This window comes from Brachypodium distachyon, chromosome 3 (genome assembly GCF_000005505.3).
Source record: "Brachypodium distachyon strain Bd21 chromosome 3, Brachypodium_distachyon_v3.0, whole genome shotgun sequence".
In the NCBI taxonomy this organism is placed as follows: Eukaryota; Viridiplantae; Streptophyta; class Magnoliopsida; order Poales; family Poaceae; genus Brachypodium; species Brachypodium distachyon.
This window is the reverse complement of record NC_016133.3, coordinates 36,360,399-36,377,958: the sequence shown is the minus strand read 5'-3', so window position 1 is coordinate 36,377,958 and position 17,560 is coordinate 36,360,399. Positions and strand designations below refer to the sequence as shown.

Below are 17,560 nucleotides of genomic sequence, written 5' to 3'. Positions count from 1 at the left end.
TCTAGTGGTGCCCTTTCCCCCGTCTGTCTCCGGACTGAGCTCCTTTTCCGTTAATTACAACACGTTTTCAAGCAGCAGCAGGAGCAGGAGGAAGAGCGAAAAGCAGCAGCAAGTTAACAAGTGCTAGAGCTAGATGGATAGCTCACTCAGTACTACGCCCTTTAACCGATCCTTTTCCTACTTAACTTGTCATGTTTTGTCAAAGACTCAAAGGACCCATTGCTCTTTGATGGCTACATATGTACCCTTCTTAGGCGTCTCATCTAGGTCCACCTGAAAGCAACACGCCACCTAGCTTAGCCCCTCTTGTTATCAAGCCATCAGGACTAGTGGTGCAGTGATCCACCACCAGCACACATCACTCCATGCGTTCCAGCACACCTTCTTGTTCAAAATACATTCTTTTCATACATGAATGAACTCTAAACATCAGGGAGAGAAAGGCGTATTCATGTGTGTGTGTGTGTGCGGATGTACTGGAATGAATGCGTAAAGCAAATTAGTTAGGTTCTCGCAAATTCGCAATGGCCTGTGGAACCCAATAACAGGTAATGCAACAAGCTTAGGAAGTCTCCGAATGAGATTCAGTTATAGTTCCTTCAGAAACATGGAAAAGAAAAGATACCAGTTAATGTTGCCTCGTTGAGCTAGACACCGAAGAGCAAAATAGATCACTTACGTCAAGATGTGCCAAACATGCATCTATACATAGTACATGTATGCATTGTCAACAAGCTACTAGCCAGCCGCTGACCAGACTACACCTGCTTTATTTTCTTACATGGGAAACATAACATCAATCACGTGGATGCCCATGCCAATTGCCAAGTTCTTTAGCGCGAGATCAGCTCAGGCCTTGCACTGGGTTCAGGAAAATGAGCAGCGGTGCAACAGGGACTAGGGTGACATTTAAACCTACTCGAGTTGCATACCATATTATACAAAATTTCATACAAACCGGACAGGGGTAGGCAGACAATCCTGATCAACAGAACTTAGTGATCCCAGACCAGATTCAGGGGCGTAAAATCTGTAAAACGAAGAAACAGTATACCAGCTGAAGCTACCCCTGCTCGAAACTGAAGCCTAAATAAACAATAGTAAGACAGAATCAGCACATGGAAGGCAAGACTAAGAGAAATGACACGATGAACACTTCATATCTATCTTCAAAATAAGATGTAAAAGATTAAAAGATTGCTATAATAAATCTCTGGGATGATGAAACTTGACCGGGTTGTTGGACAGCTGAACGGATGTGTCATTAACATGAAACTGATACTCCCTCCGTCCAACAAAAGATGTCTCAAATTTGACTAAATTTGAATGCATCTATACACTAAGTCATGTCTAGATACATTCAAATTTTAATAAAGTTGAGACATCTTTTGTTGGACGGAGGGAGTAAGAAGTTTTAACTTGCTGTTGTGCAGGCCCATTAACATGCGCCAGTGTGAGTGCCAGTGTGGCATTAACGATCCAAAGGATGCAAAATGGCACAAGGCACGCAATGCTGCTTGGACCTAGGTAGATTTTTCTTGAAACATGATATGGAATTGTTTTCTTACTGGCCTCACAAAATGTGGATGTCCACTTTTCCAAATTTAAAATAATATGTCTTTGTATGTCGTAACCTTTGCTCTCTCTACATTTATCTCATACCTTTTGCTATTGCTACATTTTAAATACACGCATGTTCACAGCAGAAACATAATAATCGTGAAGAGTGGTAATAGTTGCTTACAATTAAAATGCCACAAGTCTATGTTGGATGTTAATATGCTGAGCAGGTACTCCAAGGCTGATAAGGATCTTTGTAATTTGGTGAATCCTTTCATCTTCCTTTTGACACTTGATTTCAACTGCTTTGAGATTCTTCGATACCGAGAATTGTTTTCTCGGCTTGTAGCTTTCGTTGATCGATTGTTGCTGTAGGAAACAAAATTTAACTGAAATCAATCAAAATTAAATGATGTCTTCAAAGACAAATGCTATGGTATTTAGAAAACATATAGTACTTAGGGTCTGTTTGGTTAGAGACCTGAGTATCGTGCCTGAAAAAATATGATGCCTGAAGGTTGCCTGAGAATCTGTTAACTATTGCCTGGTTAGGCTTGGAAGAAAATTGTTGTTTGGTTTGGACTGCTTCAGAGCTTTGTGCCTGACGGTAATAAATGTGAGTAGAACCTCAGGCATGTTTCTTCAAAACTGAAGCCACGCTCAGGCGCTCAGTTTTGGTGGCCTGAGCCAGGCTGCTGTTCAGGGTGCTAAGCAAACAATTTACAGGCAGCTTCCAGGGAGTCTTCAGGCCAGGCACATGGGCTTCAGGACAGCAACCAAACAGCCCCTAAGCCTCTCTAGAATTGGTGAGTATCGAAGAAAGTATACCAATCCACTGAAGTCAGCAACCAGACACCACTCATTAAGTAACAATGTTTTTAACTTGCTAAACGTATGGCGCCATTTAAAATCCCTTCTGCAAATAAACTGTACAAAGTGGAGAGGGTTAGTAGTTAACTTAATAATACTGAATCGAATAGAAGCTTTCTGCAGGGTTTCAGATTTCAAAAGTTTATAGTTTATTCAGAAACTCAATAAGTCATATCATCTAAATTGTGGGCAAATTTAACATGTTTCGAAAAATTAATATCAATCTTAAGCTTTTGGATAGTAGAATGCAGAAGTATCAACTAGCAATATAGGCACATATGCATAATGTACTGTCATTTTCACGAACCAACTATGAGTCAATGTCTTCATAATGATTCAAATATGAATCTTCAGCAAACATGCAATGCACATCTGCAGCTTGTCTGACGTGTTTCTATTGATGGGTACGAATGTACAAGACCCGATGGCAATGAACCCGATGAGACAACAAACGTGAAAGCATACCATTTCAGGAGCACTCGTCAACTTCAAGTTTGTAGCGCCGCACAGTCCTTCTAGAAACACACAACCATCACCTTCAAGGTTGATGATATGGCAGGCAAGACAAGACCCGTCATCACAGCCCCCATAGTAACTATCAAAACAATGATCATAACGATATTCACGATCAGCCCAATCTCCATCAAACCAGACGGAGGCCGTTACCAACGATGGCATGCTCTCAAGGAAAGGAGTCAAACCCGCATTGTCATTAAGTTCCAAGTCAGTGAGACTTGGGCAAGAGATACAAGTGCGGATACACCAAACGAAATGGCACTCAGACATGACTAGAGGTCTTAATGATTGGCACAAGATCTTCTCAGCATTGATCTCACAAAAATATATCTGCAATACCTCTAGCACCGGGCAGCTCGAAAAATCTAGAGTGTTCCTCAAGTTCAACACCACAGAGATTTAGCCTTGTCAACTGCTGGAAGATGAGAGTCCTGTTGGGTAGTGGCACACGCGCACTGAGATCATATTCATGCACGTCAACTCGAATCGCCTGGACGTGGCACGATGCAGCATACCGGAGCCACATCTCCATGTGCCGGGGCGCATATGAATCATCGAAACAGGAAATGATCTCGAGCTCATGCAGTGGCGCCCGGTCGCGGAGGAGTAGCAGGGAGTTGACAAACCAGGTATTTATTTCGTCTTCATCGATGCGCACCGCGGGCACCGACTTCCAGAGGTTGCGCCAGCGGCGAGCGAGCACGGACGTCCAAACGGCCTGGCGCGAGAGCAGGAACGACAGGATGTAACGGAGGAGGTCGTCCGGTAGGGGGCTGATGCGGTCCTCCTCCTCCTTGCCGGCCACCACGCTCTCAGCCATTCCGTCGAACAGGTGGCAGGCGCCGGAGCTGCCGCGTCGCTGGGGTTTAGTCGCGGTAGGAGAGGAGACGGACGCCAGAGGCCGTGGATAGGAAGATACAGGCGGAGCCCGACGAGGAGAGGATACGGCGGCTGGTGCCCGCCCGCACTTCGTCGGCGCCGGCCCAAGTGCGAGTTTTTTTTTTTTTTGAGGGGGCCGAACTGCCCAAGTGTGAATTCTGAACTGTGGAACTGCGACAAGGATTCAAGGAAGCAGCATGGGCCGGACAGTTCATGATAACAGCTCACTGGGCCTAAATTGTTACTGGGCTCAAATCACGCGATGCTATTCGGCCCATATAGAGGAGCCGCAAGGGCACGAGGCACACGTGGAGGTGGAGTGCGAAGCAGAAAGGCGAAGAAGCACCATTTCCTCGCCTCCGCTTCGTGTTGCGGTGCGTTGCGTCGCGTGGCATCCATCGTCTCCTCTTTCTTCCTCCTTCCTCCGCTCCCATCTCCCCGTCTCCGCCTCTCCTCGGTCCTCGATTCGGCCGGGCCGGGCGTTGGATCGCCTCGTCGCCATGGCGACCGACGCCGCCGCCGCCGACAAGAGCTCCGTCTTCCGCAAGCTCCGCGCCAAATCCGACAACAAGGTTCGTCGCGGTGATCGGGTTCCACTCCATTCGGTTTTGATTCGATTGCGCAGGGAATTTCGCTTTGCTGCCGTGCCATCGATTCCGCGTCGTCTCATCGCCGTGCCCTCCCTCCCTCCCTGTCTCTGTGTTTGTGTGTGTGCAGATGTGCTTCGACTGCAACGCCAAGAACCCTACCTGGGCCTCCGTCACCTACGGCGTCTTCCTCTGCATCGACTGCTCTGCCGTCCACCGCAGCCTTGGCGTCCACGTTTCATTTGTCAGGTCTGATTTCCCAGCCTCCTTTCCTCAGGGCGCTTGCGTTGCGCGCCTCACTCACTGTCCGAGTGTAATCTAGTGCGGTGTGGTTTCAGAATGATCAGCTGTGCACATGTATGGGAGAAAAGCAATCAACGTAGAATTCAGATTTGGATCGTCTAGCTAGGGTTCGGATTGATTCATTGTCATGCTCGTCTAAATTTTCATGTCATGTCAAGAATCGATTCTTGTGACAGAATGTGGCATATAGTACTAATGAATGTGTAACCTTTTCTGTGGATGAGCCAATCTGTAATATCTATGCCCACTGTTGTTTTTAATCTAGGGAGCTGGGGTTTATTCTCCATTCTTATCACTGGGCCTCTAGATCATGAACAGTTGGTGGAATAGATTGTGCTGAGGTGCCATTTTTTCATCATGCATGTTCAGTGAAGAGCATATTGTCGAATGAAGTTAGCCAATGTTCAAAATTTTCAGCGTAACATTTTTGGCTAAACTTTGTAAATCATCCTTCTCCTTATGGAACGATTGAATTATGATTCTGACTGGCATCAGTCTGTCAACTTGCGTTTCTGATATCTGAATATATGTATTTGAGTTGGTAAATTCATTGTAAAATATGTCCAAGTTGATTTAGCCTGTATTTGTGTCATACATTTATTGTGGTCACCTTTTCTTTTCCTTCCGATCCTGACCATCTAGCATATTCTCACTCTTACTGTTGGACATTGAATAGGAATTATGGAAATTTATCACCGAGTTTTGACAATAATCTGCAGATCAACAAATTTGGATTCTTGGACCCCAGAACAATTGAAAATGATGGTTTACGGTGGAAACAACCGTGCACAAGCTTTCTTTAAGCAGCATGGTTGGACTGATGGTGGAAAGATTGAAGCAAAGTACACTTCAAGAGCTGCTGACTTATACCGGCAGTTGCTTACTAAAGAGGTTGCTAAAAGTTCTACCGAAGATGGCAACAATAGTTGGCCGTCCTCCCCGGTGGCAGCTTTTCAGACTTCAACCCAAGCTGCTCCATTTCCAGATCTCAAACTGGCAGAGGCATCGAAAGAAGTTGTAAATGAGAAGAATGAGTCTGAAGTTAATCGTTCACCAAAAGCTCCTACCCATTCATTCAAGAAGCCAATTGGTGCAAAGAAGCCTGGAAGTAAGACTGGTGGACTTGGTGCACGCAAGCTTACATCAAAGGTACGCTTGCTGTAGTGTACACCACTTAAACAAAAGAGATAATAGCCCTATTTTTGTTCGACCTTTATTAAACATACGATGAGTTACTAGATCTGATTTGCCTATTTTAGAGTAATAAAAAAAGAGGAGTATCTTTGTGCTCATATGACACTCATTTTTGTGGATTTCCACTGAACTTCTAAATTACCAAATTTCTTTGATTTATTTCGTTTAATCCTGTGGAATTCTATACTATTAACTTTTCTCGTTTGTTTTAGCCAAGTGAAAACCTATATGAGCAGAAACCTGAAGAGCCAGCTCCTGCCCTGCCATTAGTGACTGAGAGCACTACAGCTAGGAGCAAATCTCGTACTTCCCGATTTGAATATGTAGAAAATGTACCTTCTGCTGGGAGCAGCTGTGAGGGAAACAAGGCTTTTGGACATGTTGCACCCCCAAAGTCTTCCAACTTCTTCGGTGAATTTGGAATGGACAGTGGATATCACAAGAAATCTACCTCTAGTTCATCCAAAGTGCAGGTAATGTTTCAGTTATTCAGTACCTTATCCTGGCGCTACTTTGGCGTTTCTCTTCTAATACAAAATGACGCACACTTTTGTGTGTTTGAGAAAAAAGGGTAGTTGCATCATATACAATGATGAATCATTTTGTGCGAAGTCAGTGATGTGATGTTGCAGCTGTTTTGCATAAATTGCATGTCTATCAATTCAGGACTCCAAAGAGGAGCATTTGGTTTGATTAACTTCAAACTATTTGGGGAAGCATTTGGTTTGCTACATATAATGTGTTTATTTTTATTTTTTTGCCGAGAAAGGCAGGAGCTCTGCCATGCAATATTAGGAGAAAGAAGAAAGTATATGTACAAGAATATAATTTGTTTATAGTTCAGTGTTAGTGTTAGGTAACCCAACTGGTGGCAGTATGTATTGAAATAGCTATCTTGTTTCTCAAAAGTTCCGCATTCAAGTCTGATAGTAATTGACTAACAGCATTGCAAGGTCAAGGATAGCAAATATACATGATTGGATGGTAAAATGTTCGCTGTATATCTGCATTTTAAGTGGGTTTTACACATTTGAAGCTGAATTACTTGCTTGATTTATCCTGGTTTGAATTTTAATTATGCATGTTGTATATCAATAGCTTTCATGTCTGCCTTAGTTGTTAAGGTCCGTTTGATGGTCATAGGTCATAGTATGTTGTAGCTGAAAAATGGCCCAAGTTTCTGCTTTCATTATTTTGGGCATGGTTAATCTTCGCCCTTTATTATTGTCATACAGTTGGTTACCATTACATGTAAGCTTGTAAGTTATATCATATTCTGCTCATCACAATCATATTGTTCAAGTGTCATCTCAAATTCATGCTGACCATGCTGGTTTCTTGACTCCATCTGTGCAAGCATATGAGGGCATTCCCTCTTGAAATGTTGTGCAAATTGGTTACATGTAATAAGTACTTTGAACTAAAACAACGACAACAATTTAGGATCGGAGGGACTATATGCTAAATTTTATATTCTTGTGTTGAGGTCCAACTTCCAAGCGGTCTTTGAAATAATCGATTGCAATGATCTCCAGGTTGAGGAAAGTAACGAAGCAAGACAAAAGTTCTCAAATGCAAAGTCGATTTCATCATCTCAGTTTTTCGGTGATCAGGCCAATCTGGAAAAGGAGGGTCAACTCTCGCTCCAAAAGTTTTCTGTAAGTATATCACTGTCATTGCTGGTAGTCTGGCATGACAATAAACTTATTCTTGGTCTTTGATTAGAACAAACCTTAATGTCACGGACCTGGCCTAGCCCTTGCTTCAATCTTGGGATGTCGTTTTCACATCTCCATCCTCCTATTTTTATATTATTTTTTGATGTTTACATGTAGATTTCTGTTTATATGAGTTTTAATCGTGATACAAAGTGAATAATCTGTTCTCATCACGTCACATCTCTAGTGATTGGTACTGTGTGGAATCTTATGTCTTCCTCACTTATATGTTCCTGTAGGGATCATCTGCCATTTCAAGTGCTGATCTATTTGGCCAACAACCGAATAATTCAAATCTTGATCTGAATGCTTCAGATTTGATCAACCGAATCTCCTTCCAGGTATCACCGGAGTACCATTAGCGTGGCCACTTTCCTTGATGGACATGTGTTGATGCTCTGTTTGTCTCTGCAGGCCACTCAGGACTTGACCTCTCTGAAGAGCATGGCTGGGGAGACTGGGAAGAAGCTGACATCTATGGCATCCAACATCATGTCTGATCTTCAAGACCGGATCCTTTGAGCTTAATTTACAGTCAAGAATCCCATTACATGATAACAAATTGGTCATGGCTTGCATGCCTGGCAGATCCGTGTAGGAGTCCATAGGTGTCCTAAAAACTTAAGAACTCGATATAGTCGTCGTGAGAGAAAGGACTGAGGTTTTATCGTGAATGCTGTACTGGCTAAAGTCATGCTAGCATTCCGACCTGTGACAGAAAAGGTTTTGTCCCAAGAGTCAAGTTCTGTTTCTGTGGGAATTTAGATGGATGCTACCTAAAAGTGCCCTTTCTTTGTAATGACCATTGCGTACCATATTATAGTATAATTGCCAGTACATGTGTTCTAATCGTATGAGAAGCTGGAAGTTGCCAGCCCTTCCAGGCAAATCAAAATGCTTAAGCACTCAATAAACCAAACCTTAAGTAAACCATTATAGTCGAAATATTTGTATCGTTCTGTCAAAAAAATTTTGGTGGTAGTCACTACTCACTAGCCGGTACAGCAAACTACCAGCTTGGCATTTGTTCTAAAAAAATTCACCATCTCACTACTGTTTGTAAAAAATGTCATCACTTGCGTACTGATGTGATGTGGTTGCCGGTTTGTTCAATAAACCGGTGCTTTCATAACACTGATCCCATGTTAGTCACACAATGTTACTAGTAATATTTTATAATGTTCCAAAAGACTAACATCCAAATACATAGATACACATCTTCTATATCTATATATCTAAATAGAAGCACCCCATAACTTATTTTTTTTTAACATGCAAGCATGTCACCTCAGCAGGCCCATCACATTGCCATGTAGACATGCCACTTCAAACCATGTTTTTTTCTTCACATCACGCATGTTTTCATAAGCATTTTTGTCATCCGAGGACCTAGAGATATTGAATGCTTAAACAAAGGGACAAGCGCTCATGTATTCATCGGTTGAAATCAGTCCTAAGAAAAGAATATGTGGAAGTTCAAGAAATTAAACTTTTGTACGGATCGCCAGAACTTGAACTTCTGTACCGTTCGCAGGTTTACTGATGTGTCCCATGCAGCCATGCAATAGGCCTAAGAGTTCGCTTGGTGCAAGATTGTATTTGAGAGTTTGTTTGGTGGTGTAAGATTTCAATGTATTTCGTCCGTTCCAAAATAAGTGTTGCAATTTTATTTTTTAAAAATGAACGAATCTACACAATGACGGAGGGAGTACTAATTTGTAGCTTCACTTGGCTCTAACCTTTAGATCACTTGTTTAAATTTCAGAATTTTATAATTATACTTCCATTACTAGAGTCTGCGTCGACATTATAAGCTTCAATAATACACTGCCGTTGTCTTCGGTAAAAATATGGAGCTGGAGATTAATTGCTTATGGCCAGATGTTTTTTTAGTGAAAAGATGTTACAGTAATTCTTTTATTTTTCCTCTCTTTGTTCTGTTTGCATCAGATCATCAGATAGCATGACCCCCCTTGCTGGCTTTCCCATTTTCTTGGTTAGCTGCGGCTTTGATAAGAGATTAAGAGGGTGAAAGCTCACATCTTTTACTAAGTTGAGATCTTTATTTATATACTACTCACTCCGTCCCCGTATCAAGTGACTCAAATTTGCCCAAATATGAATGTATCTATACTAAAAAAGCGTTTAGATGCATGTAATATTTTGTCACTTAATATGGGACGGAGAGAAATACTATTGTTAAAAGCAGGAGTTGTAGTAGATCCAAAGATCCTAGCCATCGAACTGACTAAATCCAATGCTTCACGTGGCTTCAATGATATATGTTGTAAAACATGTTGTGATTACCTAGCAATGTCCCTTTGTCGTTAACTAGGTATACATGAGGACATGGCATTGGTTACAATTTACTTTATACAATTCAAAATTACGGTTATTTGAGTATTTTTTTTTCTGACTAATAATTTTTCATGTACTAATTGACCCATCCATTGTACATACACAATTACTACTAATAGAGGTAAAGAGAGTAAAGCAGGTCCAGAGACCCCGAGATTCAATAATGGACCAACTACGGTGGCTGCAGATTTCCTCTCATTGTGAATTCATCCCACGGTGCAGCGTCGCTTGGAGGCAAATTGCCTGCAACAAGACAAACACTTCCAGCATTGGACAAGTACAGTTTCGCAAGGCTCAGACATCTGATAAAAGCGCCCCAAGAGTACAGTGCCACTGCTCTACTCGGCACAAAAATTCCTTGCTGCGGTGTTAATAGGTAATAGCTACTCAGTACTCCTTTGTGCTGCTGTCTCCTGCTACCTTCGCCTTCTCCTATACCTCCCTCTTGACGCCCACGTTGCACTCTTCCTCACCAGTAGCTTCCTTAAGCTCACATCCTTCTTCTTCTGCTTCACGTTCCTTGCACCTGCGGACCTGAGCTTCATCCGCTTCCTTGCTCTGCTTGCGTACCCACCATCTGCAGACGGGACAAACACATCTCATGACTAACAGTAAGGTAAGAGCAAACCCATCAAGCTAAAAGTATCATATAAGTACATTACCTACATCTATCTAACTCCTGACTTTTGCTTCCAATGCTACAAACTAGAATTTAAAGAAACAAAAAAAGAGCTAGCAGATAGTAAATTGCAGAATTGCAACCACTGGTGAGCAAGTCATCTTTTCCCGTACAAATAGGGGTAGATTTCCTGTTAAAGGGGGAATGACTATAGCTTATATTCTTTTCCATGTTTGCTTTGCTCACAGGACGAACATGAACAGTTATTGTCAGAACTCAGAAGCCAGTGAAGCATCCATCCATGCCAAAGAGAAAATCCAAAAGAGTTGCAGTGGTTGCACAATACTCAAACCAAACCATGCCAATTCTATATCTGCACAAACTAAGTAATGCACTCGCCCTTAGTAATGTTGTCGGAGTTGGAGCCTACTGTTCTGGACCTTGAGATGCCCATCCTCCTACATGCGCACAGCGGTCCAGCAGGAGAATCACAACAGCTGCTCATCTCATCGTCTTCTGTAAAACAAGAAGACATAAGCCTGGTAAAACACCATCCACCAGCACAAACTAGGACTGCTGTGGGCAACTTGTGTGAGCAAATTTCAGTTTGTTTCTGTTAACAGAGAAATATTAAACTTACTACGGAAAGACGAGCTTTCAGGAGGACAGTCGTATTCTTGTTTCTGTGATGATGATTGGAGTAAGCTGCAGCTGCTCTCAATCTCTTGTGGCGACCCTCCGTGGGAGCCTGCATCATTAGCCTGTGATGATGATCCATGTATGCTATGGCTCAATTCCTTGATGTCATGTGATCCCTGTGGGCTGACGTTTTCTTTGTTCTCCAATAGCAACGCCAACCCACCAACATATCCATTTATCGCACGTGATCGGGAAGGGGGGTGGGGGTTATCTGTCTCTTCAGATGGCGATCCACCCAGGCTGCAACTTACTTCATTTTGGTCAGGTGCATTCCACAAGATACTACCATTATCATTTTCTTGTTGTGTTAAGCCTGCCGAACTAGGACCAGCTTCATTTTTCTCTGCTGGTGAACCAAAGCAATGCCGCGTGGTATCTTGTTCATAACTATCACTACCACCGTGATTGCTCCCATCACTGTCACTTGAATCAATTTCCTTGTTGAACCGTTCTTCCACTTCTTTTAAATGATCCAACGGCAATATGTCCTTTTTCTTTAGTAAGGTAGAGAACCACCGGCATGAACCTTGCTTGACATAGAACAAAAGGTATGCTTTATTGTCCAAAACTCCATCCTCACTCCATTTTACAACCTGCGGCAAGAACCAATCAATAATAATCAATGTAAAGACAGATTAAAAGAAACAATTGTTACCAACAATAAATTACCTTATCGTCATTGAAGAAAAACCAATCTTTTTGTGACGAACGGATAAAACAAACATAGTGACCTTTTGATGGAGTACCCAAGTGTTCTACAACTCCATACAAATCATAGTTTTGAGGTTTCTGCAGCAAATTGCTTGTCAGCCATATTTATGATGCTAAGGGAATATGGATAAATGAGAATAAAATGAACTCACATCATCCGGAGAGCTCATGAAGGGTTTTAAATCCAGCTCTAACTGATAATTCACCATGTCTTCAATCTTAGATGTACAACTCTCCAAATTTTGAAACCGTTTCAGCTGGATTACAAGAACTTCTGGAGCCTGCTCCACCTTGAAGTGCTTTTCCATATTCACACGAGATTTGCATCCATCACAAATGAAATTTTCAACCACCTCAATCTTTGTGAAAGACTTTAGCGCATCTATTACAGATTCCATCTGGTTAACCTCCAAGTTGAGGTCAAGGAAAGGCTCCAATCTGTCTGAGCAATGATTGCACTCTGGACAATACAACTGAGCAAAGAAAAAGATTTAGTCAATATTCCGTTGGATTATCATGGATACTGATCCGACCGGTAGAGGATCAACAACTACACCTGGCTTTTCAGCTGGCCTCCAAATATTTCTTTGACAATAGAAGAGACCTCATCTAATTTATCAAGTAAGCAGCGGAGGAATTCGTGTGCATCTTCATGTCGTCCCGATACAGAATCTGGAAATATTACTGCAGAGTGCAAACCAGTTTTTGGAAAACCAAGCTTAGTGTTTGTGTGTAATAACGAGATTATAGGGATGTCTCAAGTCTGTAATAACGAGATTATAACAAATTAACAAGTGATATGTTGAAGGAATGCATACCTCCAATCCAAAAAGTAAGTTCTTTTCGGATTGGTAATAGTCAACATTTCTAAGTTTCACGGCTTCGATAAAGAAAAAATCACTAGCATCCAAATCATAGATTTACGTTAATGGAATATCATGAAATACTTTTTTATACTGTATAATTATTTTTATGTGATGCAACATGTTTAGCACAGAAATTGATGGTCAATGTACCATCTTCGATACTGTCAATGTTCTAAAGAGCTATATTTTGGATCAGAGGCATACGCAGAAGAGAATTGATGATTCAGTTGAACAAAGAGTCAAGCATACACCCAGCTACACAAGATCAGCACTACAAGAAAGCGCATTGAGTGTGGGGAAATGAAAATTTAAAGGTTCAGTTGAACATACAATTCAGAAGTTTGACGAATTTCCTGGGGTAGAGAACATCTCCAGAGTGCACAATAACTTCAGCAGCATGAAATCGTAGGGAGCAGTAACAGCAGAATTCATCCGAACCACCTAGGGAAAATTCAAACAACTCAATTGAAAACATGATAATTGATAAGAGATGCTCGTCTACATGTAAAATAAAGGGTAAAAAGTAAACTAAATTAGATGACTTACTAGGGCATGGACCTTGGTGATGATCACTCAGAAGCTTGGACACAAGGGGTACAGTGTGAACCACACACTGTAATATGCAATTGAGGAAACATATCCACTTCTCGGGATTATAAAGAGAAGAACCCTATGAAATCAATGCAAAGCAGTAAAACAAACACATATCTAAACTTGATTTCAAAAGAAAACGAAGCATAGCAGGCATGAAAACGTAGCACAAGTCTAACTTACCACAGGGTAGTTTTTCTCACAAGGTTGAATGACAGAACAGCAGGGAGGATCTTTATAATCATCAGAATACTAGGCACAAGACAGAGTAGAAGATGTCAAAACTAAACAGACTAACATATCAAATATGCTATGTACAAACAATCAAATATCAAGAAGGTTTGGATGATAGCACACAATCAGTAACAAATATGCAAAAGGAACATATATGGTATACCATCAGACTCTGCTGATTCGTATGATGACGATACATTCGTCTGTCTTCATATCCACAAGGACCATAACTCCTATCGAGATAATCATTTCCAAATCGTAGAGGATTATCATGATACGATGAATACCGATTACTATATCTGTAACCGTTAAGTTCATGAGCAAAATAAACTCTGTGATCTCTTCGGTTAAGTTCATGACCAAGATAATCTCTGTGATCTCTTCCGTTAAGTTCATGACCAACATAATATCTGTGATCTCTTCCGTTAAGTTCATGACCATGATCTCTTCTGTTAAGTTCATGACAGTGATATCTTTGTCCACGACGGTTCATAATGTTCCATCTCATATGACGATCATAGTCGTCCTGGAAATCCTGGAGAAAAAAAAAGAACTGAAATGTTAGCTAGAATAGGTACGCCAAAAAGTTTACATGATAATAACTGAGCACTAGCAGCAGCAAACAAAAAGAGAGCTGCAAGCAAAAGCTAACAATGCAAACCTCCTTGTCCGCTGGAGCTGAAATGAAGGGACTTTTGTCTTGGGAGGTCTCCTTGTCTCCATCCTCGTCCGCTGGACCAGGCCCCTGCAATCAACGAACAGGCAGCTTCCAAATTAGTGACCTTAATGTCGGAAATAAGCCGCATTGCATTTGTGGTGCGACGGAAGCAAACCAAACCGACCATCAAATTCAAATCTGGATCAACCAAATACGCACAAAACCCCTGCTCCAAAACCTTGAACGAGAACCAATAATCAAAATCACGCTAAACATCTGGTGCCAAATCGATCGGGGGAAAGCCGTAAAACCAACCAACCATACGCACAAAACCCCTGCTCTACAGTCTACAATCAAAATCACGCTAAAATCACGCAATTTGGGAAAACCGTATATGAGCCGTAAAACCAACCAAAACGGCCGTTGGAGTCGCGAGTAGCTATCTAGAGGGGAGGAATCATAAAGAGAGGAAATCTTCCCGAGATCTCTATAGATTTCCGCGACGTAATCGCAATTGATCAGACACCCAAACGCCCACGGGATAGCTAGGTAAAGCCGAAATTCGAGCTAGCAAACGCGATCGAGATGAAATTCTCCGAGATTCCAGTAGGTAAAGCCGCTCGATTGAGAGGCCGGCCACGAGCTAGCAAACGCGATCGAAACAGCAAACCGATGATCAAGCGTAACCAACAACGAAAATTAAAATTAAGGAAGACGAAGGCTCGAAGCGAAAGCATGAAGACGCACCAAAACGGAGCCCCCCAGCTGTAAGCCGGCCGATTCGAGCGGCTGAGGCAGCGCGGCGGCGGCCACCGGCTGCTCCTGCTCCCGTTCCTGCTCCTGTTCCTCCTCCTCCTCCAGAACCGGCGGCGGCATTGGCGGGAGGACGGCGTTGGGCTGGTCGCCGGCGTCTGCGGCCATGGGGGAGTTAGCCGGCTAGGGTTTTGGGGAGGGTTTTCGGTGGGTGGTGGTGGATGGGGGTGAGGGAGCGGGCTCGAATCGAACGCTCTAGGTGTGTGTGGGAAGGGAGCGGACGCACGCGGCTTCTGCGTTGCGTTGCTGGAGGGAGGCGGTGGAGAGGCTCCTTTTATATGCCAGGGCCGGCGCGTCGCGGAGGAGACAGTCCTGGCCGGGTCAGGCTCCTCGTCGTCGTCCTTCGGGCTTCGGGTCTGGGGCAAACGCAGCCAAACGTGTTCGGTTCGGTTTGCTTTCCTTGGATCCGCTGGGGCTGGGCTGTCTACCAGGAAAATGCTAACCAAGCATTTATCGTTCGGATTTATTTGCGCTTCGTGGCGTCTGCCAGTAGGACTGCAGCGTCCAGCCGTCCCTCCTAAAGGCCCCCCCTAAACACTGTTGGGGGCGTTGGCCTGAAAATTCCGACCTAGCCAACCTCTCTAAATTGTTTTTTTAGCCGTGCGGCCCAGAAAGTTCGCCGGCGTCCTCAGGCCGAACCCAACCCAACCCAGCACTGTCAGCGGCACAAACCCAAAAACATACCCCATTTGCCCCTCTCTGTCAGCTTTGGCGACTTCCACCCCCGAATCGCCGCCGGAACCACCCCTCTTACTGGCGACTGTACGCAGCAGATAGAAAAAAAACCTGCCACCGCATAGATCTTCCTTTGCCGCCGCAGTTCCAGTTCCGCCGTCTGCCGCCGGCCAGTTCCAGCACCCCGTCGGTGCCCACCCCGCGGCCACCTTGCTCGCAAGGTGTTCAACGATTTTCCAAGGTCATGGATTCGGACGACGAAGAGATGCTCGCCGCGCTTTTTGACGAGTAGCCTCTGCCGATGATGCTGCCTCCGGCGGCGAAGAGGAGCATCAACTCATCGTCTCATCGCTTCTTGGTCTCATCGCCGAAGATGCAGAGCGCCCGGGAAGGGGAGGATCAAGGAAGGTCTGCGGCAAGAGCAAGGCGAGGCAAAGGATGGAAGGCTACCGCATGCTGTACGCCGACTACTTCACCGATGATCCATTGCACAACGATGTGATCTTTCGGCGCCGTTTCAGAATGTCTCGGAAGCTCTTTTTGAAGATCGCCGAGTACCTCCGGGAGTACGACGATTACTTCAAATTGAAGAGGGACGCCGTCGGCACACTTGGTTTCACATCAATTCAGAAATGCACGGCATCCCTCCATTTGCTTGCTTATGGAATTCCTGCCGATACACAGGACGACTACCTCCGTATGGCCGAGTCCATGACCATCCATTGCATGTACAGGTTCTATAGGGCAATTGTGGCGGTGTTTGGAGATCAGTACTTGAGGACACCCACTGCAGAAGACATAGCTCGGATCATGGCACAGAATGCAGAAAGAGGATTCTCAGGTATGCTTGGCATCATCGACTGTATGCATTGGTCATGGAAGAACTATCCATTTGCACACCAGGGCATGTATAAAAGCCACAAAGGATCATGTAGTGTGGTGCTTGAGGCGGCGGCCGATCAGGATCTGTGGATTTGGCATGCCTTCTTCGGTATGGCAGGATCGCACAATGACATCAATGTGCTGCAATGCTCGAATGTGTTTGTCATGCTCATTGAAGGCACTGCTCCTCCTCGGTGAACTATGAGATCAAGGGCCATGTGTACAACAAGGGATACTACCTGGCAAATGGCATCTATCAAGAATGGTTGAACTTTGTGTAGACAATCTAAAACGCACCCGCGGGAGGAGCAAGATCTTGGTCTGTGACGCAACAGGAAGCATGCAGGAAGGATGTCGAGCGGGCATTTGGTGTGTTGCAGGCTCGATTTGCCATCGTCCGGTACCCTGCTCTCACTTGGTCGAAAGATCAGATGTGGGAGGTCATGACTGCCTTTGTGGCTGTCGTACCAGTGGCCCACAGGATCCCACTGATACGGGACGCGTGGGTCGGCAGTGATGAAGCACGCGTGGGTCGGCATGCAGGCGGGGCCCGCAGAACAGTGAATACAGGACAAGACGGCGGGCGCAGTGCATTTAATGCACCGACAAGAGTCTTATCAGCAGGCCTAGCCTTGCTTAGCAAGGCTAGGACGACTACCCTACGAACTATTTTTTTCTACCGCATACAGTGGACCGGGCGCTGCATGGCGTCCAGCATGGATGAGCAGAAATGTATTTCATGTGGCTGTGACACGCGTCTAGGAGACGTGTCACACTACATGCAATGGCACCTGTGGTATCCCCTTGTCTATAAAATGAGTACCGAT

At 43.9% G+C, this 17,560-nt stretch overlaps 3 protein-coding genes and 1 long non-coding RNA gene across 4 annotated transcripts; 2 read left to right on the top strand and 2 right to left on the bottom strand.

Moving 5' to 3' along the window:
• Positions 1–610: 610 nt before the first annotated feature.
• LOC112271571 lies at positions 611–3,257 on the bottom strand. The gene is made up of 4 exons (XR_002964707.1): positions 2,896–3,257; positions 2,042–2,487; positions 1,745–1,929; positions 611–1,086 (listed from the first exon to the last, which is right to left on the bottom strand). It is a non-coding gene; the product is annotated as an uncharacterized LOC112271571 (long non-coding RNA).
• Positions 3,258–4,157: 900 nt separating this feature from the next.
• On the top strand, positions 4,158–8,476 carry LOC100821825 (probable ADP-ribosylation factor GTPase-activating protein AGD8). Its single transcript, XM_010236734.3, has 7 exons — positions 4,158–4,397; positions 4,543–4,661; positions 5,435–5,864; positions 6,122–6,382; positions 7,445–7,567; positions 7,867–7,968; positions 8,042–8,476. The coding sequence occupies exons 1-7, from the start codon at positions 4,326–4,328 to the stop codon at positions 8,147–8,149; spliced, it is 1,215 nt and encodes a 404-aa protein (XP_010235036.1). The 5' UTR covers positions 4,158–4,325; the 3' UTR covers positions 8,150–8,476.
• Positions 8,477–9,968: 1,492 nt separating this feature from the next.
• LOC104584193 (ubiquitin carboxyl-terminal hydrolase 21) lies at positions 9,969–15,284 on the bottom strand. The gene is made up of 12 exons (XM_024461433.1): positions 15,111–15,284; positions 14,367–14,450; positions 13,869–14,240; positions 13,655–13,723; positions 13,427–13,550; positions 13,211–13,321; positions 12,571–12,698; positions 12,167–12,487; positions 11,973–12,092; positions 11,245–11,896; positions 11,045–11,120; positions 9,969–10,562 (listed from the first exon to the last, which is right to left on the bottom strand). Exons 1-12 carry the CDS (start codon positions 15,282–15,284, stop codon positions 10,418–10,420), a joined length of 2,376 nt encoding a protein of 791 aa, XP_024317201.1. The 3' UTR covers positions 9,969–10,417.
• A 1,005-nt stretch (positions 15,285–16,289) lies between these two features.
• Positions 16,290–17,014, top strand: LOC100821515. The gene is made up of 2 exons (XM_010238366.1): positions 16,290–16,759; positions 16,912–17,014. Exons 1-2 carry the CDS (start codon positions 16,290–16,292, stop codon positions 17,012–17,014), a joined length of 573 nt encoding a protein of 190 aa, XP_010236668.1.
• Positions 17,015–17,560: the final 546 nt, after the last annotated feature.

What these genes read in the sequence shown, in the direction of transcription:
- LOC100821825 (XM_010236734.3), top strand. Translation starts at nt 4,326, where the DNA reads ATGGCGACCGACGCCGCCGCCGCCGACAAGAGCTCCGTCTTCCGCAAG. An exon ending in GCGCCAAATCCGACAACAAG is followed by an intron (nt 4,398 to 4,542) that starts GTTCGTCGCGGT and finishes GTGTGTGTGCAG; the next exon opens with ATGTGCTTCGACTGCAACGC. An exon ending in GTCCACGTTTCATTTGTCAG is followed by an intron (nt 4,662 to 5,434) that starts GTCTGATTTCCC and finishes AATAATCTGCAG; the next exon opens with ATCAACAAATTTGGATTCTT.
- LOC100821515 (XM_010238366.1), top strand. Translation starts at nt 16,290, where the DNA reads ATGGAAGGCTACCGCATGCTGTACGCCGACTACTTCACCGATGATCCA. An exon ending in CCATTTGCACACCAGGGCAT is followed by an intron (nt 16,760 to 16,911) that starts GTATAAAAGCCA and finishes TGCTCATTGAAG; the next exon opens with GCACTGCTCCTCCTCGGTGA.
- LOC104584193 (XM_024461433.1), bottom strand. Translation starts at nt 15,284, where the DNA reads ATGGCCGCAGACGCCGGCGACCAGCCCAACGCCGTCCTCCCGCCAATG. An exon ending in ATTCGTCAAACTTCTGAATT is followed by an intron (nt 12,699 to 13,210) that starts GTATGTTCAACT and finishes TGCACTCTGCAG; the next exon opens with TAATATTTCCAGATTCTGTA. An exon ending in TCATGAGCTCTCCGGATGAT is followed by an intron (nt 12,093 to 12,166) that starts GTGAGTTCATTT and finishes AATTTGCTGCAG; the next exon opens with AAACCTCAAAACTATGATTT.